This window comes from Sciurus vulgaris (genome assembly GCF_902686455.1).
Source record: "Sciurus vulgaris genome assembly, chromosome: 9".
NCBI classification, from domain to species: Eukaryota; Metazoa; Chordata; class Mammalia; order Rodentia; family Sciuridae; genus Sciurus; species Sciurus vulgaris.
Window position 1 is genome coordinate 50,025,377 of NC_136469.1, and position 25,484 is coordinate 50,050,860.

At 36.9% G+C, this 25,484-nt stretch overlaps 1 protein-coding gene across 2 annotated transcripts in view; it reads left to right on the top strand.

Annotated features, from left to right (window-relative positions):
- Positions 1-25,256, top strand: part of CFI (complement factor I) — a 37,973-nt gene extending 12,717 nt beyond the window's left edge. For both annotated transcript variants that reach the window (XM_079153565.1, XM_079153566.1), the window contains 10 exons: positions 1,053-1,234; positions 3,421-3,534; positions 3,865-3,975; positions 8,753-8,776; positions 11,382-11,417; positions 12,984-13,087; positions 13,252-13,355; positions 20,406-20,686; positions 23,534-23,638; positions 24,828-25,256. In XM_079153565.1, the coding sequence (XP_079009691.1) occupies positions 1,053-1,234; positions 3,421-3,534; positions 3,865-3,975; positions 8,753-8,776; positions 11,382-11,417; positions 12,984-13,087; positions 13,252-13,355; positions 20,406-20,686; positions 23,534-23,638; positions 24,828-25,045 (1,279 nt within the window). In that variant the 3' untranslated portion in view covers positions 25,046-25,256. The remainder of the gene's footprint in view (positions 1-1,052; positions 1,235-3,420; positions 3,535-3,864; positions 3,976-8,752; positions 8,777-11,381; positions 11,418-12,983; positions 13,088-13,251; positions 13,356-20,405; positions 20,687-23,533; positions 23,639-24,827) is intronic.
- Positions 25,257-25,484: the final 228 nt, after the last annotated feature.

The window sequence follows — 25,484 nt, forward strand, 5'->3', positions numbered from 1 at the left end:
AGAGACTTTATTATATTTTTGTAGTATTTTTAGACATTTTTAGGTTGTGAGATTTTTCAGGTTTTTCAGTTTATTTGCCTAGCAAACTGCTCCAAATGGCTCTTGTCATGGAGCAATTTCATGACTACTATTATCATTAGGAATCTGAAATAATTAAAATTACCTTCCTTGTTCTCTATGCCTTTCACTCTAATTAGTCTGATGTTTAAAATTGCCATTTCTATTTTATTTTTTATTCCATTTGTCTGCTGTATCTTTACTCAACTTGTAAATTTGAACCTACTTTCCTCGTTCATTTGTAAAGAGAAGCAAGGTGCAATTGAATGTCCTGGAAGATTTCACTGTAAATCATCCCTAGGATGTTGGTTAACTGAGGAGGCTTCTTCTCTGCATAAATTCTGAACAAATTGTGATGTCCAAGCACTCGTATACAGATGACAGAATACCACCATAGTACTGTTGAGACTGAATTGAGGATGCAGCTTAGTGTAAAAGCAAATACATCTACTAGAATTAAACCAACTTAATTTCTAAATCTTGAGCAGTGATGGAACCAACCAGGTAAGCTTTGCACCATGCAGCAGGCAAAGAGACTCCCAAAAGGAAAAGGTGAAAAACTGAGCTAACCAGGCCTGATTGTATTTCTAAAATCCTCTGATCAAAGTAATCTACTCTCTTTCCCACAGAGAAAAACAAAACAAAAGAGAGAGTCCAGGAACAGTGCATCACATATTGAAAGAAAACACAGGAGTATTTTCTTCCTTAATAGAAACAGGAAAGTGGAGGCCAATCTTTGCTTGAGTGTTTGGCATGTTTTGAACCCTGGCTAGTCAGCTTACATTGATAGTTTGGTTAATCTTTATAAAACTCGCTGAGGTAGTCTTATTCCCTTTCACAGGTAGATACAGAGGCTCAGAGAATTTAAGTATCTTGCCCAATCTGTAACTCATATGTAAAAAATGAGAGTACATTAGACCCTTACTTCCTAGTGTAAGACTATATATGAATGTACTAATTGGTCTACCATCATGTTTTATTTATTCTCTTTGCAGGGGTGCTCTAAGTACTCAAGGAAGGTTTCGTATTCCTGAAAATTTCCACATAAACTCCACTGAATGTCTGCATGTCCATTGTCAGGGATTAGAGACCAGTTTGGCTGAATGCACTTTTACCAAAAGGAGGACTAAGAGTTCCCCAAGTCTAGCTGGCGTGGTGTGTTACACACAGAATTCAGGTTGGTGGAGTACTTGCCTGATACTTTCCCTTCCTTCAAGATTGTTCAAACCATGCCTAAACAAACTAATGATGGATATACCCAGCTGTCAGTCATGGAGGCAAATGATATATGGAACCTATCATGTTTTGGGTTTTAAAGCCTAAATTGGTGCTTTCCCCCTATCATTCCTTATTGCCATTCAAACATTACTTGCATCCACTTTCCTATATGGGAAGAAAATTGCCTGACACCTCTTTGCTTCCTTGAACATGTGGATTTAAGTTACCATCGCAACAAAGTTCAGTCAAGCATGAGAAAAAAAATTTTAGCATCTCCTTCAAGAATTCCATCCTAGGGCTGGGGTTGTGGCTTAGTGGTAGACCACTTGCCTCGCACATATGAGGCACTGGGTTCAATCCTCAGCACCACATAAAAATAAACAAATAAAATAAAGGTATTGTGACTATCTACAGCTAAAAACATCTTTAAAAAAGATTTCCAGCCCACTCACCATTATGTACAGCTAAAATGTACCCAATAAAAAATATAAATGTACCCAATAAAAAATATGGAAAGAGGAAAAAAAAAAAAGGATTCCAGCCTGTACACATCCGTTTAAGATGTTTAAGTGACCACATCACTGCCTGGGTTTCCAGGCAGTCACTGATGCTTTGCTCCTCCATCCTAACATTGGAATACTTTGGTCATGTGTATGGTATTAAAGACCAAAGCTGTACACTTTCCCTTTTCAGTGCTAAGAAAAAAAAAAAAAAAAGTATCATCAAAATGCAAATGGCACTTCCTAAAGAGGACTCTTAAAGTTCAGGGAATAATATCAAGAATTAATATGGGATGGCATCAAATTAAAAAGTTTCTTCACAGCAAAGGAAACAATTAAGAACGTGAAGAGCCTACAGAATGGGAGAATACTACTATAGAATGTCAGCTACCCCTCTGACAGGAGAATAGAATAGTTAGAATAGAATAGTTAGAATACATGAAGAACTCAAAAACTTACAACCAAGAAATCAAATAACCTAATTGATAAATGGGCAAATGAAGCAGACATTTCTCAAAAGGAGAAATACAAATGACCAATAAATATGTGAAAAAATGTTCTACATCTTTATCAAGCGGGGAAATTCAAATTAAAACTACACTAAGATTTCATGTCACTCCAGATAAAATACAAGGGTGTGGGAGAAAATACTTTCACAATGTTATTAGAGTTGTGAATTAGCATTACCACTATGGAAGTTAGTATGGAGATTCCTCAAAAGACTGGGAATGGAACCATCATATGTCCCAGATTCAAAACTCCTCAGCGTTTATCCAAAAGAATTAAAGTCATATACTAGTCATTATACTACAGTGATACATGCATACCCATGTTTATAACAGCTCATTTCACAATAGCCAAACTATGGAACCAGCCTGTGTGTCTGTCGGCAGAACAATGGATAAATAAAATGTGAGGTATGTACACAATGGAGTTTTATTCAACCATTAGGAAGAATGAAATTATGTCATTTGCAGAAAATTGATGCAACTTGATAGCATCACGTTAAGTGAAGTAATCCAGAATCAGAAAGCCAAAGGTTGTACGTTTTCCCATATGTGAAAACTCAAGAGGAAAAAGAAAAGAAAGGTGGGGGTCCAGAATCTCAAGAAAATAGAAGAAAGGTCAGTAGAGTAGAAGAAGAGGACTGGGGAAGGAAGAGGGATGGGAAATGGGAGGTACTGAGGAATTAAATTGACCCCAAATTATGTTAGGTACATGTACAAATATGTAACAATGAAGTCCAAAATCATGTACAATCTTAAAGCACCAATAAAAAATGATCTAAAAAATGTAAATGGCACTTCCCATGTGTCCTGGGAATGGGGGTGGGGTTAGTGTAGCAGTGGGAGAGGAATGGGGAGCACCAGTGCTCGTGCTCCTGTTCCTGAACTTCCCCATCTCAAGACTACAGACTTCTACCAACAACATTGGCTTTCAGAAATAATGAAAGGGCCACCATAAGCCGGCTTTGGCATTTATTTTCTTATCAGCCACATATTACTAAGTTGATACTACTAATATATTTTATATCTTTTTTTGAGATCTGATTTTATCTTAATGTCCCCATTATCCCAAAAAGGTCATAAGGATTTTACACCACAACTCCATAACGAAATTTCACAAAGATGATTCCTCTTTACAGATTCTCCAACAAATGAGTTCTTCCAGTGTGTGAATGGGAAATACATCCTTCAGCAGAAAGCCTGCGATGGGATAAATGACTGTGGTGATCAAAGTGATGAGCTGTGCTGTAAAGGTAGACATAAATCTAGCTTTTAAATCCTCCGATTCTGACTAAAAAGGTAACAATTTTATTCTTGAATTGAGGAGTCTTCCTCATTCATTTTATTTTTTCGTTTTTCTTCATTCCTACTAGGGATTGAAACCAGGGGCACTTTGCCACTGAGCTACACCCCAGCCCTTTTTATTTTGTATTTTGAGACAGGATATCACTGAGTTGCTGAGGCTGGCCTCCAATTTGCAATCCTCCTGCCTCAGCCTTCCAAATTGCTGAGAATATACAAGCATGCACCACCTCATCCAATTTTAAGAAACGAAGGAAACTCTCCAACTTGTGTTTGTACAGGATGCCGGGGTGACAGTTTCCTTTGTAAGTCAGGTGTTTGCATTCCAAGCAAGTATAAATGCAACGGTGAGTTGGACTGCATTACAGGAGAAGATGAAGTCGGTTGTGAAGGTAAATTAGTTTTGTGATGACTTTTTTTTCATTATCAAATCCACAGATTCTGAAACTTTTTTTTTTTTTTTGGAAACGTGTTATCTTAAATGACCACAGGTAAGTGGAGCAATAAGAACATTACTGAATGGGCATTTGAAGAACTGCAAAATAGATACCTCATAGTTTCACCTAGTAAATATCTTGTTATTTCAGAACTTTTTGCTTTTTAAAAAAACTCACATACACAATAAAGACAGACTTAAAATGATTCCCTATGGTCCCATCTTTCAGCTGCAACCCTTACTGATAGTTTGAAGTCTTACTCATCTCTCTTCCAACTTCTTTGTTTATTGGAGTATTTTAAACTAAATTTCAGATATCATGTCTCACCTATTTGCATATCTAATAATGAAAACATTACATATATTAAACCATTTTCTCATTAGTGTACCTAGAAATGATGGTTCCTTATCATCATTAATAATCCCATGATTTCTTATCATTATTTAATAACCGCCATATTCGAATTTTCCTACCTCAAAAAATGTCTTTTTCAAGTTAACGTGTTCAAATTAGTATCCAAAAGAACATGAATGTTGCATTTGTTTTTCACCTTATTAAGGTATGTTTTATTCTTTTTTTCAGTATATATTTTTTTAGTTGTCATGAATATTTTATTTTATTTATTTATTTATTTACATGTGGTTCTGAGGATCAAACCCAGGGCCTCACACATGCCAGGCAAGTGCTCTACCACTGAGCCACAACCCCAGCCCCAAGTCTGTTTTATTCTTTAAGCCATCTATCCCTTCTCCTCACCCGATTTTTTATACCAGTGACTTTTTTTTTTTTTTTTTTTAAGAAAAGCTGGGTCTTATGGGATGTTCCTTATTCTGAACTTACAGAGACTTGGTTAGATGCAAGATTTAATATTTCAGGCAAGAATTCTTGATTTTTTTTTGTCTTCTGATCTGTCTCACTTCTAGTCATGTTAAGATCGATCCCTGGATATGTTTGATGCCTCCATTAAAATGCTCCATCATAATCTTTCACCTAATGATTTTAGCAGCCTTTGTAATTGTTGCCTACATCCACCTTATCAGTAAGGGTTATAGAAGGTCAATTTCTAATTCTATCATTCTTTCTATATTTATTAACTGAAATTATACAGGAAAAAATTTTCCTCCATCACCTATTTTATTTCCATAAAATGTAACTCGTAGAAAAAAAAAAAAGCAGGATAATTTTTTAAATTCTTTTTTCCCCACCTTTTTTATTGATCCATTAAAGTTGTACATAATGATGGGATCTATTGTTACAGATTCATACATGTAACCATATAACAATATAATTTGGCCAATATCACCTTGCTCCCTCCCTCTCCACCCCTTGGTCCCTCTCCTCTACTGATCTCCCTTTGAGTTTCATGAGATCAGCTTCCACCTTTCTTTCCCTTGTTCTCTTTAGCTTCTGCCTACATCTGAGAGAAAACATACACCCTTGACCTTCTGAGTTTGACTTGTTTTTCTTAACATAATGTTCTCTAGTTCCAACCATTTAAAAAAGCAGGATTTTTTTTCTTTTTTTATTTGTTCTAATTAGTTATATGTGACAGTAGAATGTATTTTGATACATCATACATAAATGGAGTATAGCTTCTCATTTTTCTGGTTATACATGATGTAGAGTTACACTGGTCGTGTAATCATATATGCACATAGGGTAACAATGTCAGATTTATTCTACTATCTTTCCTCCCCCCAAGCCTCCTCCCCTCTCTTCACTCCCCTCTGTCTAATCCAAAGTACCTCTATTCTTCCCTAACTGGTCTCCCTTATTGTGAATTAGCATTCCTCAGAAAAAACATTTGGCTTTGGTTCTTTGGGCTTAATTTATTTCAAAAAGCAGGATGATTCTTAATCCTCCCTGTTTCCTTACCAAGTTTCAAAGCAATGAATTTGCACTGAGGACAACCTCCAATGGTAAAAATATTATATATTGTGGCTGGGGTTGTGGCTCAGTGACAGAGCGCTTGCCTAGCATGCGTGAGGCCCTGGGTTTAATCCTCAGCACCACATAGAAATTAAAAAAAAAAAAAAAAAAAAGGTCTCGTGTCCACTTACAACTAAAAAACATATCTGTGTGTGTGTGTGTGTGTATACACATATATATATCTCATATACTTGTTCTGTATATCACAGAATGAGACTGACTTTTGCTTTCTGGAGGAAAAAAACATCACTTTAAGTGATTCTATTCATTTACTTACTCAATGATTATTAAATTCCTGCTATGTGTACCAGACCCTGTTCTGGGTTCTAGGGTTACAATAGTGAATGACATTTTGAAAATCCCTGCCCCTTTATGGATCTTACCTTCCAGTGTGTGAAGCAAGACAATACATAAGAGAGTAAGTAAAATAAAAAGTACTAAGAAGACAAATAAAGCAAGGAAGGAGGATAGAAAATATTGGGGGTAAGTTTTGAAATTTTAGATAAGGTAGCCTGGGAAGCACTCACTGAGGTTACTGTTAGAAAACCACGTAGAGGAAATGGTGGAGCCAGCCACTCAGGTGTCTGCAGGAGGATGTTTGAGGCACAGCAACACGCATACAGTGTTTCCCCATGTGAACTTACCCCATGTGCTTGAGGGACAAGTGGCAAGGTGGCGAGTGCGAGAGGTGGTACAGGTAATAGTATTGAGACAGCAAGAGAGAAGCTCTAGGAGAGGTAAAGTAGAAGGTGTTGGACAATCAACTAAGGCCAGTTAGAGAATGAAACAAGGACTTGGGGCAAAGTGAAATGATCTGACTGACATGTTAAATCAGGATTACTCTGGCTGCTGGCCATATAAGGAAAGGGAAGAAATGAGGACCCAGTTAGGAAATCATTGCAGGAACAGATGACAGTGACCAGGACAAGAGGGTAGGAACAAAAATAATGAGAAGCAGACAGATTCTGGATATATTGTAAAGGTTGAGCCTATAACATGTGCCAGTTGATTGGATGGGGGCTCAAGGTAAATGTGCAATCGAGGATGGCTGTACCCCATTTATAGAACTTATCCCATGCTGTAAATATATAATGACTGCTTTAGAGAGGGAGAGGGAAGCTTTTGTTTCCCTCTCAGTGGTAGAGTGCCTCATTTTATATAGCTTTTGTCCTTTTCTGTGGTATAATTATTCCACCAAGGGGATCTCAAGCTGTTGATATAAGTGTTTTGGAACTTGAGCTGGGAAGCCCTGGATACAGGAGCTCTTCAGACCGGCCCAAAGCAGAGCCAACACACCACTGAATCGCTTTCCACTATTTTTGTAGTTCTTGGTACTCCTCTTTCCTTTCCTTCTTAACAGTATACATCTTGAAAATAGAATCTGTTTTTATATTCCAAATATCCCAGAACAAAGCGTCTTACCCTAAAAATTAAGTAAATGTTGAAGATATGTGCAAATAAATGAATTGATATTAATTATATTTCAGCATTACTTGGTATGGCAGTATGAGACTTACTGAGATTTTGTTTAGTTTTCCATTGAGATCAGCTTTCAAATGAAAGAATATCCACTGGACATGGTGGCATACACCTGTGATCCCAGTAACTGGGGAGGCTGAGGCAGGAGGATCGCAAGTTTGAGGCCAATCTTGGCAATTTAGCGAGACCCCGTCTCAAAATAAAAAATAATAAATATATATATATTTATTATTATTTATATTAGAATATTTCTTATTATTTATAATATAATATTATATATATATATATATGTATACACACACACACACACACACACACACACACACACAAGGATTGGGGATGTAGCTCAGTGGTGGAGAGCCTAGGTTCAATCCCCAGTATTACAAAAAAAGAAAAGAAATGTCCTTTTTAGAATTTCAAATCATTATATTTTCTTTCAAAGGGTATATAAGCATTTGGGCAAAAGTGCCTTCGGGTGTTTAATCCTTAGTAGAGAGAGGAAGAAAGAAAAAGTTTTCGGGTAGGACAGTGAACCATAAAGCTCTACAGTGTCATCTCCTTTCTTCAGTATGAGTAGTTTGGGCTTCTTCCTTCTCCTCTTCTTTCCCCTCCCGCTCCTTCAATTTAAAACTCTAAAGTTTAAGATCAAGGGACACAATTTGCTTATGGGGGGTGGGGAATACTCCTGCAAGGAAGTCACTACAATATAAAATTTATTTTCATATAAACTTCTTAACTCAATATCAAAACTCCACTTAGTCAACTGTCATTATTAGTCCTTCAGTTTCCCCTTTAGGATGAGCTGTGCCTTTTGTAGTTTGGCAGGGGTTATACTGTTCCCCTCTAAGAAAGAAAATCGAGAGCAGAGATATAAAATTAACATATTCATTGACTTTCACTTCAAGTGGCCAGGTCATAACCACTAAATCAAGGGAGGTTTGAATTCTGTCTTGATTGCATTTATCTTTTATAAGCCCTTCTTTTATTAATATATTAAAATAGTTACAAATTTTATATCATTGAATGGTAAGTTTGCTGTTGAATGTGTGTTCAGTGGATCTCAAATACTAATCTCTTTTTAAAATTCAAGTTAAAATGAATTTTTGCTGGATAAAATTGGTGTGTGTTTAAATGCAAGATGAAAAGTTTGTTATTTGGTATTAAAATTCAAAGTAAGATGGTATACTGTCTGACTTTTTTTCTTAACCTTTTCATAACAATGAATTTTCATTTGTTGTACTGTTCCTGAAATAATGATTTGGGTATATTTTATTCAAATGAAACTGATCTCTTTGGTATATTGAGTTTTTTATTTTGCTTATAGGAGCGGAACATTCTTCAATTCAAGGTAAATCTATTTTTATAATAGAATATTTATATTACAGGTGAAAAATAAGGTGTTCCTTATATATGTTATAATATATAGAGAAATAGTTATACAATAATGTGGTGTGAGGTTTTTTCTCAATTAAAACTTATCCTTTGCTGTGATAAATATTATTTTGATTTTGCTTTTTGTTTTTCTTCAGGCCTTGCACTCAGGGCTCAAGTTAAAACTTTATTAAAATTTTGGGATACCAAAACATTGAAATAAACTAAGAATCTATTGTTTTCTTGTATTTTAATATAACTATTAACTGAGCATGATGTGACCATGTATCATCAGTAATCCAGCTTTAACATTAGGCTAGCACAGAGGTTTTGTTCAGTTAGTGGGACAAACTTTCTGTCTCATGGCCTGCTCACCAGAAAACCCTTCACAGTGGACCTTCCCTGCACATTTCTCCTTTGACAAACACTTTTCTCCTCTTTAATTTTTTCTCAAAACCAAGGCAGGTCCTGAAGAAACTGACACTAGAGAAAATATAATATGTTTACTTCCATAAGTAGATGTCCCCAAGCCCTCCAGCTCTTTGGGGCCATCCTTTGCTTAGTTATTCAGATTAAATGACTCAAGGCCCCAGCCCACATAATGCCAAAAGTTCATGGTCCTCCTCAGGATTTCTTAAGATTCCTTGGAGACAAAGTAGCTCAAGATCACCCCCTTCCCTGAATGTCTATTCTCAATTAGTTCCTTCTGTTACTTCTCACTTGTCATTTACCCACTTTGAAGCTGTTGTTCTTTATTTTCTCCCCCTGATTCATTCCTTTCCTTCTCCCTTCCCGCCCTCCTTTCTTTCCCCCTTCCCTCTCTAGTTTTGAACCTTAGTGGCAAAGGAATGAGTTGATGACACTCCTCAGTTCTTTGAACATGATCATCATTGGTGACAGCCAGGCCCCTTTTTGGCTTTATCCCTGTACCCTACTTCCATTCTCCTCCCCACATAGTCGAACATTTTAATGTGACTTAAAGTCTATGTCATTTCGTTTGTATGCATTCTTCTCTAATGTGCATTCTTATTTCATGAGCATACATTTTTTCTTTTTCTTTTTTTCCCCCCTTTTTTTTTTTAATTGGTACGTTATAGTTGCAGGTAATAATGGGATTTGCTGTTGCATATTTATACGTGCACAATATAACAATATAATTTGGTGTGAGCATACATTTTTTAACTCACATAGCATTGTGTTGTGGATCTCGTCTTCTTTCTTCCTTTCTTTCTCTCTCTTTCTTTTTTTCTTCCTTTCTTTTTTCTTGAAAGAATTATATTTTAGAGATCTTTCCATGTTGTTATTTGTCAACCTAATCTCTTGCTCCTAAATCACCTCATAGAATACTCTGCCAGGACATTGTTTGCAAATTCATTTCTCATTTGTAAAATGTATATAATGTTAGTAGGTGTTTTCTGCAAGGAACAACTGAGTTTCCGCCTGTAAAATACTTCTCATGGTATATGGAATATGAATTTTTTAATTTGTTCAATTTGGGGCAAGAACATACTTAGATATGTAATAAGAATTGTCAAAATAAAGTAGCTGAAAAAAATACTCTGACGCATTCACCTTTTATACTCTGTTACCCATTTATCTATTAACTTAATTCCCAGTGAGATTTGTTGACTAGAAATCCTTGGCTTTTATGTTTCTGAAGATATGTTTTTCTTACATTTCTACTTCTGAAGTTTTGTGCTGCTGTTCTAATACCCAGTATACCTCAGCTCCACTGGACTTTCCCTACCTTCCTTTTGAGTCTTCTATGATTCATAAGGTTACTTTAATGAATGCTCCTGAGTTGAGCCTCTCTTGCCCCAGAAAACAACTTAGTTGTGTGACATAACAGATACATGTATGCCTGACCCAAAAAGAATGTGGAAAAACTAGGGAAAAGACCTAGGATTGCTGCAGGAAAGTGACATTGCTTTCCTGGGCCATGCTGTCATGTCCTCATCCAAAGAGGAGTAATATGTTAGAGGGAATCTGCTTTCTGATCCTCAGGCCAAAAAAATCATAATCCTATGCATGGAAATGGTCTAGGATGGCAGAGTAAAGAGGGAAAAAATCCTGTATAACTTCAAACAAAAGTCTAAGAAAAGGATTTTTTTTTCCTTTAAACTTCCACATTCCAGATGTCTAATGCTAGCAATACCTAGCACTGAAACCAAAGAGATATATTTGTGTGCATTACCCCTGTAAGAAGTGCCTTATTGCCAGATGTGGTGGCACATGCCTATAATCCCAGTGGCTCAGGAGGCTGAGGAAGGAGGATAGTGGATTCAAAGCCAGCCTCAGCAATTTAGTGAGGCTCTGAACAACTCAGCAAGTCTATGTTTCTAAATAAAATATTAAAAAGGACAGGGCTGTGGCTCAGTGATTGAGCAACCCTGGGTTCAAACCCTGTTACCAAAAAAAAAAAAAGTACCTTATTATGTATAAAAGAGAGGAGTCTTTTTATACAGTCCTTTTTAAGGGAGGACAAATTTTAAATAAAATTATTATAAGAGTTTAGATGATTTTAATTGATCTAATTTTATCAATAATAATTTCAAACATTGAAACTTTTTGTTTTATTATAGATGAAATAGAAATTTTGTCTGCAGATATGAATGCAGGTATGTTAACATTATACTTTTTTTTAACTGGTGATTCACTGGTTTAAGCTTGTATTTTAATGCCAGTTATTAGCTAGATAATCTTAGGTGAGATACTGAACCTCAAATACAATAGTGAATAATAAAATAGTTCCCTGTTTTATGGAGATTTAAAAATGAAATTCATGTAGGACTCAACTTTGAATTGCCAGGTCCCAAAATTAATGAAAAAAAATTTAATTAACCAATGAGTGAAAGATTTAAATCTCAAAAGTAACATATCAATTCAGAGGGATTTTCAGTAAAAACTCTTTATTGTCTATACATCATAACTTTAATTTTCAGATATTCCCCAACCTCACTTCACAGTTCTTAATGGATGAGATCTCTCTTCTTTCAAAAATACAAGCAAAAACTTAAGATTCACCATCACACTCTACCCCTGACCCATTTTTTAGGATCAGTGAGACCAGGTCTAGCCTGTGGTTTAGTGGTAGAACACTTGCCTAGCATGTGCAGGGTCCTAGGTTTGAGCTCCAGTTCTGTGAAAAAGAAAAGAAAAAAAGGTAGGTAAGAACAACAACAACAACAACAAAATGTATCCACATTCATTTACAATTTCACTCACTTGGGGGCCTATCTCCTGTTGGTACACCCAAAATAATTAAAGAGTCAGGGGCTCTGTTTGTGGCTCAGTGGTAGAGTGCTTACCTAGCACTAGGTTCAATCCTTAGCATCACATAAAAATAAAATAAAGGTATTATGTTCACCTACAACTAAAAATAGTTTCCCTTCTCATTTGGGGCTAAGAAATAAGTTTACAAAAATTTCACAACATGGTAAGTAGAATAAAGAGAGCATCTTTTACTTTCTTCCTTTGTGGTGTATTCTCTTGCAAGTTCATGTCTTAAGCCTTACTCTACCAAGTTTCCTCAGTGACAAATGTACCATGTCTAATTGCTCACAGACAGAATAGGGAAACTTCTTCCAATGCCAGACGTGGCCTGCTATCCAGGGTTCCCCTGGCATATTGCCTTTTAGGATAAATATGATGATTCAATGAGACAAACTATATACAAAGTGCTCAGTATGGGACCTGGCACCTACAAAGTATTCAAAAGTAATATCACAATGATAACATTAATATTATTGAAAAGAGTTCCATATCAACATCCTCTAGACACCAAAAGCCATGAGAGAGTAAAGATGCAGTTCTCCGTATTGTCAGCTTATTCTGATAATTTCAGAACATGACCCCCTCCCAAGCTGTCACTCTAGTAATACCAGAATATGTGGCATCTCTCATCTGCAAGATTCTGGAGAATGTTTAACACCTTGACCGGCTTCTTTCTGCCTCAACTCAACCTTTGGGCAGAATCTTAATATTAAGCCAGAATTTCAAAACAAGGTGAATAGTACAGTCTACTATCCAAAATATTTTGCTAATGAATCTGGACTGTTTTATATTAGATGTATAAATAGAGCTTGCTATTTTTATGGCAGAGAGAGAATAAAGATATTGTCATTCAATATGTCCACAAGGTAATGGGTTCAAAATCATGATGATAATCTCTTCCTTTCTTAAAGAAAGAAAACGGATTAAGTCATTATTACCTAAACTATCCTGTGGAGTCAAAAGAAACACGCACACTCGAAGGAAACGAGTGGTTGGAGGAAGGCTGGCACACATGGTAAATCTTTATGGAGAGTTTACTTCCCAGGAACAGGCTCAGGGGAGGGATGGCAAATGGCGTCATTACAAAGGACCGGGAATCCTACAATGGAAATCTAGTAGAGCCACCTGTTTGCACCACTGTCTGGTAGAATGGCAGTGACCACAAAATGTCTTTTACAGGGAGACTTCCCATGGCAGGTGGCAATTAAAGAAGACAAGAAAATCAACTGTGGGGGGATTTATATTGGTGGCTGTTGGATTCTGACTGCTGCACATTGTGTCAGGTAAAACAAAACCTTCAGTATGTTTTAGATTTTCTGTAACAAGGAAAATGAGTAATAGAGGTTGTGGTAGATGGTAAATAAAAGCACATCAGAGGAATCATTGTTTCCATTAACTGCTGAATGCCTTCTGGTATTTGTGATCAGTACCTCAGAGGCCAGTCCCTCAGAACTTACTGTGTTCTCTCAGATCAAACTGCTGATCCCACTGGCAAAGGCAGATCAAGCTCATAGGTACAAAAGTAATTTCACTTGGCTCATTTGCATGTTGCTAGGACCTAATCTTTTGGAAGAGTTTATGACTGAGAGTTTATAAAGGGGTAATACTAACTAGATGTCTTCTCTGGTTTTACCTCGATAAAGATGTTGTTTAAAGAACTGATTTGACTCCCACCAACACACAACATTTGTGAATTCATGTATCCTTAAATATATTTGATGTGAGATCCTGGCAAAAAAGGAACTCTTCAGAGTTCAGTGCTAATTATCTCACATACTGCTTCAGCACCAGCTTTGTGAGTCTGGATCAATTGCTTACAGGGGTCCATGACTCAAAGCTATTTTGGAGGAAGGTCACTGCACTGCTTCATATAGGGGGCACCACTCACACTGGGCTGCAGCAGACGGATTCTGAGTCACTCAAGACCAGAGGGGTTGGAGGAGACTTGCTTTCTGAAGAATAAGTCATATTATTTCTCCCTTTGATAGGACTTTGAAATTCTCAGGTCAGAGAAGTGGGGTGAACATTATGTTCAGAACTGGCATGTGGCAATATGTCCCATAATTGCCTGTAAAAAGGAAATACCAGTTGATGTAGGTCCAAAAAAGCAAGTTATTAAGGCAAGTTTGCTAGTGCCGCCATAACAAAATAACGAAAACTAAGTATCTTAAGAAACAAATATTTCTTTTTCTTTTTAATTGTAAACAAATGGGGTACAACTTGTTTCTCTGGTTGTACATGAAATAGAGGCATACCGTTTGTGTAATCATACATTTACATAGGGTAAAGATGTTTGATTCATTCTGTTATTTTTCCTTCCCCCCACCCCACCCACCCCTCTTTTTCCTCTATATAGTCCATCCTTCCTCCATTCTTGCCTCCCTCCCACCCCCCATTATGTATCATCATCCACTTATCAGTGAGATCTTTAGTCTTTTGGTTTTTGGGGATTGGCTTATCTCACTTAGCAAGATATTCTCCAACTTCATCCATTTCCCTGCAAATGCCATAATTTTATTCTTAATTATGGCTGAGTAATATTCCATTATATATATATCTCACAGTTTCTTTATCCATTCATCTATTGAAGGGCATATACATTGGTTCCACAATCTGACTATTGTGAATTGAGCAGCTATGAACATTGATGAGGCTGTGTTACTGTAGTATGCTAATTTTAAGTCCTTTGGGTATAGGCCAAGGAGTGGGATAGCTGGGGTCAAATGGTGGTTCCATTCCAAGTTTTCTAAGGAATCTCCACACTGCTTTCCAGAGTGGCTGCACTAATTTGCAACCCTTCCAGCAATGTATGAGTGTACCTTTTTCCCCACATCCTCGCCAACACCTATTGTTGCTTGTATTCTTGATAATCACCATTCTAATTGGGGTGAGATAGAATCTTAGGGTGGTTTTGATTTGCATTTCTCTTATTCCTAGAGATGTTGAACATTTTTTCATATATCTGTTGATTGCTTGTACATCTTCTTCTGTGAAGTGTCCATTTCCTTAGCCCATTTGTTGATTGGATTATTTGCATTCTTGGTGTAGAGTTTTTTGAGTTCTTTATAGATTCTGGAAATTAGTGCTCTATCTGAAGTATGAGTGGCAAAGATTGTCTCCCATTCTGTAGGCTCTCTCTTCACATTGCTAATAGTTTCCTTTGCTGAGAAAAAGCTTTTTAATTTGAATCCATCCCAGTTATTGATTCTTGCTTTTATTTCTTGTGCTTTGGAAGTCATGTTAAGGAAGTCTGATCCTAAGCCGACATGATGAAGATTTGGACCTACTTTTTCTTCTATAAGGTGCAGGGTCTCTGGTCTGATTCCGAGGTCCTTGATCCATTTTGAGTTGAGTTTTGTGCAGGGTGAGAGATAGGGGTTTAGTTTCATTCTGCTGCATATGGATTTCCAGTTTTCCCAGCAACCATTTGTTGAACAGGCTGTCTTTTCTCCATTGCATGTTTTTGGCACCTTTGTCTAGTATGAGAAAATTGTATTTATTTGGGTTTGTCTCTGTGTCTTCTATTCTGTACCATTGATCTACCTGTCTATTTTGGTGCCAATACCATGCTATTTTTGTTACTACTGCTTTGTAGTATAGTTGAAGTTCTGGTATTGCGATACCCCCAGCTTCATTCTTCCTGCTAAGGATTGCTTTAACTATTCTGGGTTTCTTATTCTTCCAGATGAATTTCATGATTGCTTGCTCTAATTCTGTGAGGTATATCATTGGGATTTTAATTGGAATTGCATTGAATCTGTATAGCACTTTTGGTAGTATGGCCATTTTGACAATATTAATTCTGCCTATCCAAGAACATGGGAGATCTTTCCATCTTCTAAGGTTTTCTTTAATTTCTTTCATTAGTGTTCTGTAGTTGTAGAGGTCTTTCACTTCTTTTGTGAGATTGATTCGCAAGTTTTTTTTTTTGTTTTTTTTTTTTTTTTTTTTTTTGAGGCTACCGTGAATGGGGTAGTTTTACTAAATTCTCGTTCTGAGGATTCATCACTTATGTATAAAAATGCATTGGATTTATGAGCATTAATCTTATATCCTGCTACTTTACCGAATTCATTTAAGAGTTCTAGAAGTTTTCTGGTGGAATTTCCCAGCTCCTCTAAATATAGAATCATGTCATCAGCAAATAGTGATAGTTTGAGTTCTTCTTTTCCTATTCATACCCCTTTAATTTCTTTGGTCTGTCTAATTGCTCTGGCTAGAGTTTCAAGGACAATGTTGAAAAAAGTGGTGAAAGAGAGCATCCCAGCCTTGTTCCAGTTTTTAGGAGGAATGCTTTCAGGTTTTTCTCCATTTAGAATGATATTGGCCATGGGCTTAGCATAGATAGCCTTTACAATGTTGAGGAATGTTCCTACTATCCCTATTTTTTCTAGTGTTTTGAGCATAAAGGGATGCTGTATTTTATCAAATGCTTTTTCTGCATCTATCAAAACAATCATGTGATTCTTGACTTTAAGTCTGTTGATATGGCGAATTACATCTATTGATTTCTGGATGTTGAACCAACCTTGCATCCCTAGGATGAAACCCACTTGATTGTGGTGCACTATCTTTTTACTATGTTTTTGTATGCGATTTGCTAAAATTTTGTTGAGAATTTTTGCATCAATGTTCATTAGGGATATTGGTCTGAAATTTTCTTTCCTCGATGTGTCTCTGTCTGGTTTAGGTATCAGGGTGATATTGGCTTCATAGAATGAGTTTGGGAGGGTTCCCTCCTCTTCTATTTCATGGAATACTTTGAGAAGTATTGGAATGAGCTCTTCTTTAAAGGTTTTGTAGAACTTGGCTGAGAACCCATCTGGTCCTGGACTTTTCTTTGTTGGTAGGCTTTTGATGACTTCTTCGTCATTACTTGAAATTGATCTATTTAAATTGTGTCTGTCCTCCTGATTCAGTTTGGGTGAATGTCTCTAGAAACCTGTTGATGTCTTTGAGATTTTCTATTTTGTTGGAGTATAGATTTTCAAAATAGCTTCTAAATATGTTTTGTATTTCAATAGTGTCTGTCGTGATATTTCCTTAAAAACAGAGATTTCTTTCCTCATAGTTCTGGGGGCTGGAAGTACAAAATCAAGGTGCCATCAGGGCTGATGTCTCCTGAGGCCTCTGTCCTTGTTTGCAGGTGCCCTCTTCTCATTGTGTCCATATGTGGTCTTTCCTTTGTGCACTTGCATCCCTGGTGTTTCCCTCTTTTTATAAAGATGCCAGTCTTATTGGATTAAGACCCCAGCCTTATGACTTCATTTAACTTAACTTACCTCTTCAAAGACCTTATCTCCAAATAGCAGTCATGAGGGCTTAGGGCCTCAACATGTGAGACAGACATAGTTTAGTCTATAATAATGACTGGATTGCAATACCCAGTGTCAACTTGGAGAAGGGCAGAGCTCAGGATTCTTGCCTTAGTTCTGACAGAATGAATAAAATGTTATTTATTGAGTACCTCTTATAGACCAGGTACTAAGCCAGGTCCTTTCATATATTTATATTCTATAGTATTCTCAACAGTCCCCAAAAGTAAATGTTATTCTTCACATTTTGTTGATAAGTGAACCAAGATTGAGAAGTTGCTGAAAGTGTGACTAGTCAATTAGCAGAGCCAGGGTAATATCAAGTTCAACATAGTTGATGGTAATTTAGATGAATGCCTGCTTAGCAAATCTTCAGGTGACCTGAAGGTGGGAGGGATAACGTACATGTTGAATGATTAAACATGCTCAAGGACCTCATAAAAATCTTCATGGATTGAAGATTTCTATCTTCCTTCTTAAAGACCCTTTCCTCTTGGCTTCTAGGACACAGCACTTTCCTAAGTTTTTTTTTTTATTATTTTAATTTATTTTTATTGTAAACAAATGGGATACATGTTGTTTCTGTTTGTACATGAAGTTTTCCTAGGTTTTTACCATCTTCTCTGACCACACTTTTCTCTGCTTCTTTGGGGATTGCTCCTTCTGTGCTTAAGCATCATTACTCAACTAAATCATTGAAGTTTCATTTAATCTGACTTTCTTTTTTCTTCTTACTTCTTTCCTAAAGTTATCTATGATTTAAAATACCACTCTAGCCAGGTTCTGTGATGGATACCTGTAATCCCAGTAATTCAGGAGGCTGAGGCAGAAGGATTGCAAGTTTGAGGCCAGCCTGGGCAACGTAGAGCAATCCTGTCTCAAACTAATAAATAAATAAATAAATAAATAAATACCACTCTACACAGACTAAATGATAGCCACAGATTGGGCTCTCTTCCAACCACTGACCCCGTAGTCACCTGCCTCTCCACAATTCTTAGCTACATCAAAAGTACATTAAATTCAAAATGTCCAAGAGTAGGCTCATGATATGCCATTTCCCTAAGTATGATCTTAGGAGTCCTAGTGTTTCTGTCTCAGCAAATAGCACCATTCATCTGGTTACACAGGCAGACATCTAAGAATTAAATTATTTTACTCCCTTAGTTATACACAGCTCGAGCACTATTTCACCAACTCTAGATGGCATTTTTAATTTTTAAGTATTTAATTCTCAAAATTTCTTTCCTTCTCCACCATTACCCTGCTTTCACCTCTCATTGGATTATAGTCGCCTCCTAATTGTCTTTCACTCTGTCCACCTACCATCCCCACCTATCTGTTCTCTATTGTGCAGCAAGGGTAATGTTCTCATACCAGGGTTCAGTCACCTGCCACTTAAACTCAATGACTTTGGTTTCCTCTTGGGATAAAAATCTAAACAAATGACAACATGGCCCATTAGGCCCCCTACAATTTGGCCCCTTTGTGCCTTCGCCAATCTCATTCTGTCTCGCAGCACTACCTCCTGCTCTCTGGTCTACCTGCGCTGGACTTTGTGCTAGCTATTCAAGAGCGCTTGCTCCCTCCTACAAAGGAATCTTCACTATATTGTTGTCCTGATTTTCCTTGCTCTTTTTACCCAGTTAGTGCTAGTCTACTCAGATCTCAAGTCAACCTTTACTGCCTTGGAGAAACTTCCTTGACTCCCTTCTTCTTGGAAGTTCCTAAAGACCCATGTACTGTCCACTTCTCTCACTTTTCACAGAATTCCTACCTTCATCAGTGTGATTATCCATTTAATGTTGCACCTTTCCCTAGATGCTAAGCTCAATCAAAATAGAAATGATTCTGATTTTGCCCATTTCTACATTCCAGTGCTCTGCACAATGATGTATATATAGTAGATACACACTAAGTATTTGTTGAGTACATTGAATGAATAGAGAGAGTTAGCCTTTAAGCAATATTCAGTACCTCTTATTCTGTAATACAAACAAAATTAACATTGAGGATAGTCTTTTCAGAACGCTAAGTATAAATAAAGGTTTCCAAGCATGTCATTGTATCCTAGGACACCACTGCTTAACTGTAAGGGGATTACCTGAATCATCATTATGGAAGGATAAATTCTCCTCTATTCATCCTGTTTGAGAAAGCAGAAGACATTTTTAGAAGATTTTCATTAAACTGTTTAAAATAAGTTTTGTTGCTTATGGGAAATCTATTTTATGAACTACTTCATTGTTGGGAAACATTAGACTATGAGGTCATTATTCAGCATCTTATTTAAAAAAAATATATACCTAAGCTATAATATTTTGCCAAGCGCTCTGTACTCTTCCCTGAGAAAATAATGGTATGGGACCAATTTGCTTAACTCATGCATGATTTGAAAATTGATAATGAAAACAGAGTGAGGCATAAAAACAATAACTAGTCATAATTAACTCATTTATTATTGCAGTAGGATTTTTTAAAAAGCTACCATGTTCCAGGTACAATAATAGCCCCCAGGGCTACAGGTCATCTCTGATTTCAAGCAGCACAGTGTTTCAGGAAGAAAGGTGGGTGAACAGATAAATACAATGCAATAAGAGGATGAAGTCTGTTTGAAGGGTGAGGATGGAAACTGCTGTGGTAGCGCTCTCCCTGAGGACCTCTGGGTAGGCAGAGTAATAAGAACCTGGGTCCAGTTTTCCAGTACCTCAACCACACTTCTGACAAGATGCTATCTAGTCTCTGTTGAAACGTGTGTAGTGATGGGGCTCCGACTCCAGTAGCAGAAACTCAAGTTGTTAGTGAGCTATCGGATTGAGCAGTTGGATGCATCAGTCTGCTCTTTGTTTATCATCAACAAATTCTGCCCCTAAGTAAATATAATCACAATGTTTCATAACAAGGATGAGAGAGAGAGAATATGAATCAAAAAGGTCCTTAAAAGGGAGAATGTAAAGTGTCAATATTCCATATTTACATATTTTTTTCAATTTATTTCCCTTTTCCTTTCTGTTATAGAGCCAGTAAAGCTCATCATTACCAAATATGGACATCATTACTAAACTGGATAAGACCTAACTACACTGAGTTAGAGGTTGAAAAGGTGGATAAAATTATTATCCATGAGAAATACAATGGATCCACCTTCCAAAATGACATAGCTTTGATTAAAGTGAAAAAACATGATGACCAAAAAGAATGTGAACTGCCTCGTTCCATCCCTGCCTGTGTTCCCTGGTCTCCATATCTATTCCAACCTAAAGATAGATGCATCATTTCTGGCTGGGGTCGAGAAAAAGGTATATATTTTATAATTATTAATCAGCATCCAGGGGTTGGCAATGAATGAGAATAGAAATTCAAAGGAGCTAATTTCCTGGTACTCAGAAAGAAACAGTATCATGAGCAGAAAAGTGAGCATCCAGCCAGAGCCGGCTGCATGTGCTTGCCACCTGGGCAACTGCCCAACATCCTGTTCTCAGAAGATCCTCACGTATGATTTACTGCTCTGCTGTCACTGCTGTGAAATTCTTAATAATTTTTGAAGGGTCTCAGGAGATCGAGGCAAGAAAATTGCAATTTCAAAGTCACCCTGGGCAATTTAACAGGACCCTGTCTCAAAAATAAACATTTTTGAATGTTGCTGGGGGTGTAACTCACTGGTAGAGTGCTTACCTAGTATGTGCAAGGCCCTGGATTCAATCCCCAGTACTGCAGAATAATAATGATAATAATAATTTTTGAAGGGGTCCCATCTCATATTTTCATTTTTCACTGGATCCTGAAAATTGTGTAACTAGTCCTTATCCGATCTTTCAAAAAAAAAAAATATATATATATATAATCTGTGATCCTGATGTTTACATTGAGGGGTGAATATTCAAGAAGAAAATATAGAGACAGGGACTTTTTTGGTTTGTTGAAGAGATGTGGGTAGAAGATAAAAAGGTTTGCAAAACTGGAATGAAATAGTGGTCCACAGAGACTGGGAAAGCCAGGGAGGAGGAAGGAGTACCAAATTCCCAACACATAAAAATGGTAAGTATTTGAAGAGATGGCAATGTTTATTACCTGGGTTTGATTATTACACATCATATACATACATTGAATTACCATAATGTACCCCATAAGATGTATAAATATTATGTCTTAAAAAAATTAAAAAGTAGCCAGACATAGGGCACACATCTGTAATCCCAGCTACTTAGGAGGCCGAAGCAAAGAGGATCACAAGTTCAAGGTCACCCTGAGCAATTTACAATTAGCAAATCCTTGTCTCAAAATGAAAAATAAAAAAGATCAGGTAGGTAGCTCCGTGCTTTCTTAGCATCTGTGAGGCCCTGGGTTCAATATAATACTGTGAGGAAGAATAAAAGGTAGCCCATAGACATAGGAAAACAAACAAAGGAGCAAAGATTTGCAAAGAGACAGTCTCTGTATGTTTTGAACCCCTCACAGTTCACTACATTCCTCTCATCTCCTTCTGGTTCCCTGTACTCCACTCTTTCAGAAAGAGAAAGAACAGGAGAAATTCATTCTTTGAGCTTCTAAGACTTTTGGTGAATACCTCCTATGAATTAGAGATGTGGACGCTTGAAAAGTAAATATTAGAAAGAACTGCTGAATTAGAGGTTAGATGAGATGAGAATTAAACTACCTGTTTCCCATCTCTTGAAGCTTAAACCTTAAAATTTTTCTTCCCTTTCATCTTTTAATTCTCTTTGTGGCAGAAATTCTAAAAAACTTCATAGCATCGATTTAATTGACTCATATTCTAACACATTCTTTAAATAATTGCCACACTGAAAATTGTAAAATACATGTATAAATTAAACTGAATTTGTAGTATGTGTGAATACATAAGACTTATAAAATATTAAATTTTATTAAGGAACTAATTCATCCAGAAGATATTATATCCTTATATTTGTTCTATTTTTAAACATCCCACTTATTATATACATTTAAAAATATACACACAAGAAATGGGATTGTGGCTCAGAGGTAGCGTTTGCCTAGCATGTGTGAGGCGCTGGGTTGGATCCTTAGCACTACATAAAAATAAATAAATAAAATAAAGGTACTGTGTTCATCTACAACTTAAAAAATATTTTAAAATATACACATAAGTAGAAAGAAAAATATAATACATCCTTATTATTCATCACTCAGTTTCCACAGTTATCAACATTCTGCCATTCTTGGTTTTTTGTTTCTTTGTTTCTTTGTTTTTGTTCTAGGGATTGAACCCTGGGGCACTTTATCACTGAGCTACATCCCCAGTCCTTTTGTTTTTTTAATTTTGGAACAAGGTCTTGCTAAGTTGCTGAGGCTGGCTTTCAACTTGTAATCCTCTTGCCTCAGCCTCACAAGTCACTGGCACGTATCACTGTGCCCAGCTGTTTCATCTCCCAGGATCCATCAGGGTTATGGGCGAAGATTCACTCCTCACCTTTGAAATATATAAGCCTGAGTTCATATGTTTTTCTGACCTTTCCTAGACTATCAGTCAACAGTACCTGGCCCTTCTCCTTCCATAGACCTAAGATGTTCAAGTCTGAAAACTTTTATGTAAATATAAAGGAAATTCAAAATCCTAAGTGATTGAAAGGCTGATTGCTTCAATCATTTAGGAGATGGATTTCCTCACAGACACACAAAAATGCAAATACATTAACAACTTCATGTGCATTTTCTTTTCTTTTTTTTTTTTTCATGTGCATTTTCTTTATTCTAAGTTCTTAAATAGTTACTCCAACAAACACTGTAAAGGAAATAAGAAACTATGAGAAGGAGGTGTTTATGTGCGAAGACACCACACTAATTCCTATCCAATTCCCCTACTGAACTCTGCAACCAAAGGGGAACAAGTTTCTCATTCATTTCTGGGTTGTCAGTTTTCTATTAGATGAGTGGGACTTCAGGCTGTATGTTCAATAATCCCCTCCAAGTATAGAAAGAAAAGTATAGAGACTAGGGATATAAGGAGGAGTATGATAAAATATGCTAGAGAATTGTCTTCAAAAGTTTATATATATATTAAAGAACATCTGTAATCTCTAGTATTCTTAATGGTTTACTAAGTTGCAAGAATATATTTAGACTTTTCATTTGTGACATCTATTTTTTTTTCTTGCTTTGTTTAGATAACCAAAAGGTCTATTCACTCAGGTGGGGTGAAGTTCACCTAATAGGCAACTGCTCTAGATTTTACCCAAATCGCTTCTATGAAAAAGAAATGGAATGTGCAGGTAAGTGCCAAGTGCGTTTTTCTGAGATACATATTGTTTTAGTCCTTTTTTTTTTTTTTTTTTTTTTTATTACTTTAATGAAATACCTGAGGCTGGTTTCTTATAAAGGAAAAGGGTTTATTTAACTCATAGTTTTGAAGGCTCAGGACATGATGTTGACATTAGCTCTGTTCTGGTGGGGACTTCATGGAGGAGTGGGCACCACAATGGTGGGGGCATACTCTGAAGTGACAGGAGGGAGAGAGAAATCAGGAAGCCAAAGAGAGGGGGAGAGCTGGACTTGCTCCTTCCATACAACCCTCCCTGGAGAACTAACTCCAGGGTCCTAGGAGAAACCCTTAATCCCTTTCTGAGGACACCCCCTTCCACCCACTGACTTAGGGACTTCCCATCGGTCCCACCTCTTAGCACCACCTCATTGAGGACCAAGCTCCCAGCACATGAACCCTTGGGGGACAAACTCAAAACAGTGATTTTAAAATGCTAGAAATTCACAAGAGTAAGAAGAAAGTGCCCTCCCATCTTGAAATGGGGTTCAGGATTAGAGTGGACAAATGGATGAGTAACACAAAATCTGCCAGTCAACAAACCAGAGATGAATAGTTACAAGTTTGAAAGACAAAGGCCAAATCTCAAAGGGCTTAGCATACTGAGGAGTCATCAGACATAAGGTAGGTGTTGTGGTTAAAAAGACAAGATCTGGCTGCCTCAAAGTCCAGGCTCTGCCACTTGTTAGCTGTGTCACCTTGGACAAGATAGTGACCTCTGTATTTCGTCTTTGTTGCACTGTAAAATGGAGGAAATAATGATACTTACCTGCTAGGACTGTGGTGAGGATTAAAACAATGAAGGACTAATATCTATTAAGCACTCAATAAGAACTAAGTGTTCCTATTATTTTCCCACCCAATGTTTGATGCGACTTTTAGGTTGTAATCCTAGTGTATAGTTGAATAGAGAACAGGAGCAGGAAGAACACACTAATTTAGGGAATGAGTGGAAGGCTTCCCAATCTGCCTCTCTCCACTCTGCAAGTCTTACAGGGACCTGAAGGCAGGGAGCATCCTTGTTATTGCCTTTTAGGAAAGCACAAGAAAATTAATCATTCCATTCATTGGTGGAGGAAGCAGGGAAATCAGCACAGTGACCTTGACAAACAGATGGAAATATGTGCTTTTCTCTTTCTCAGGTACACATGATGGTTCCATTGATGCCTGTAAAGGAGACTCTGGAGGCCCGTTAGTCTGTATGGATGTCAATAATGTGGCTTATGTTTGGGGTATCGTGAGTTGGGGTGAAAACTGTGGAAAACCAGAGTTCCCAGGAGTTTACACCAAAGTGGCCAATTATTTTGACTGGATTAGCTATCACGTGGGAAGGTCTTTTATTTCTCAGTACAATGTCTGAAATTGTGATCTCCTGCTCTTATTGTGATCCTTCTCCCCTTATTCTCTTGGGAGTTCCATTTGAATTGAAATGAAACTATATAATTAATACTACTGTAGGGGAACATGAAGGAAATGTTATTGGATATTTTTAAAGGTCTCTTTTCAAAGTTTATAATATCTTGGAATTTTGCTGTATAATTCTCAAATAAATATTTTGGACACACATACAAGATTTGGTTGTTCTTTGTTTTGGGGAATGAACACAAGAATTTGTGTGTGTTCAGCACCACTGAGCTACACCCTCAACCTACAAGTTTTATTTTATCAGCAAATGTAATTAAATTATCCTTTATGCAGGAGTGATATACTGACTGTAAGAAGTTTAGGTAATTGAATGACATTGAAGTCATTCACATTAGCCTGAGTTTAAACCCTATCTTTACCACCTGCTAAGTTTG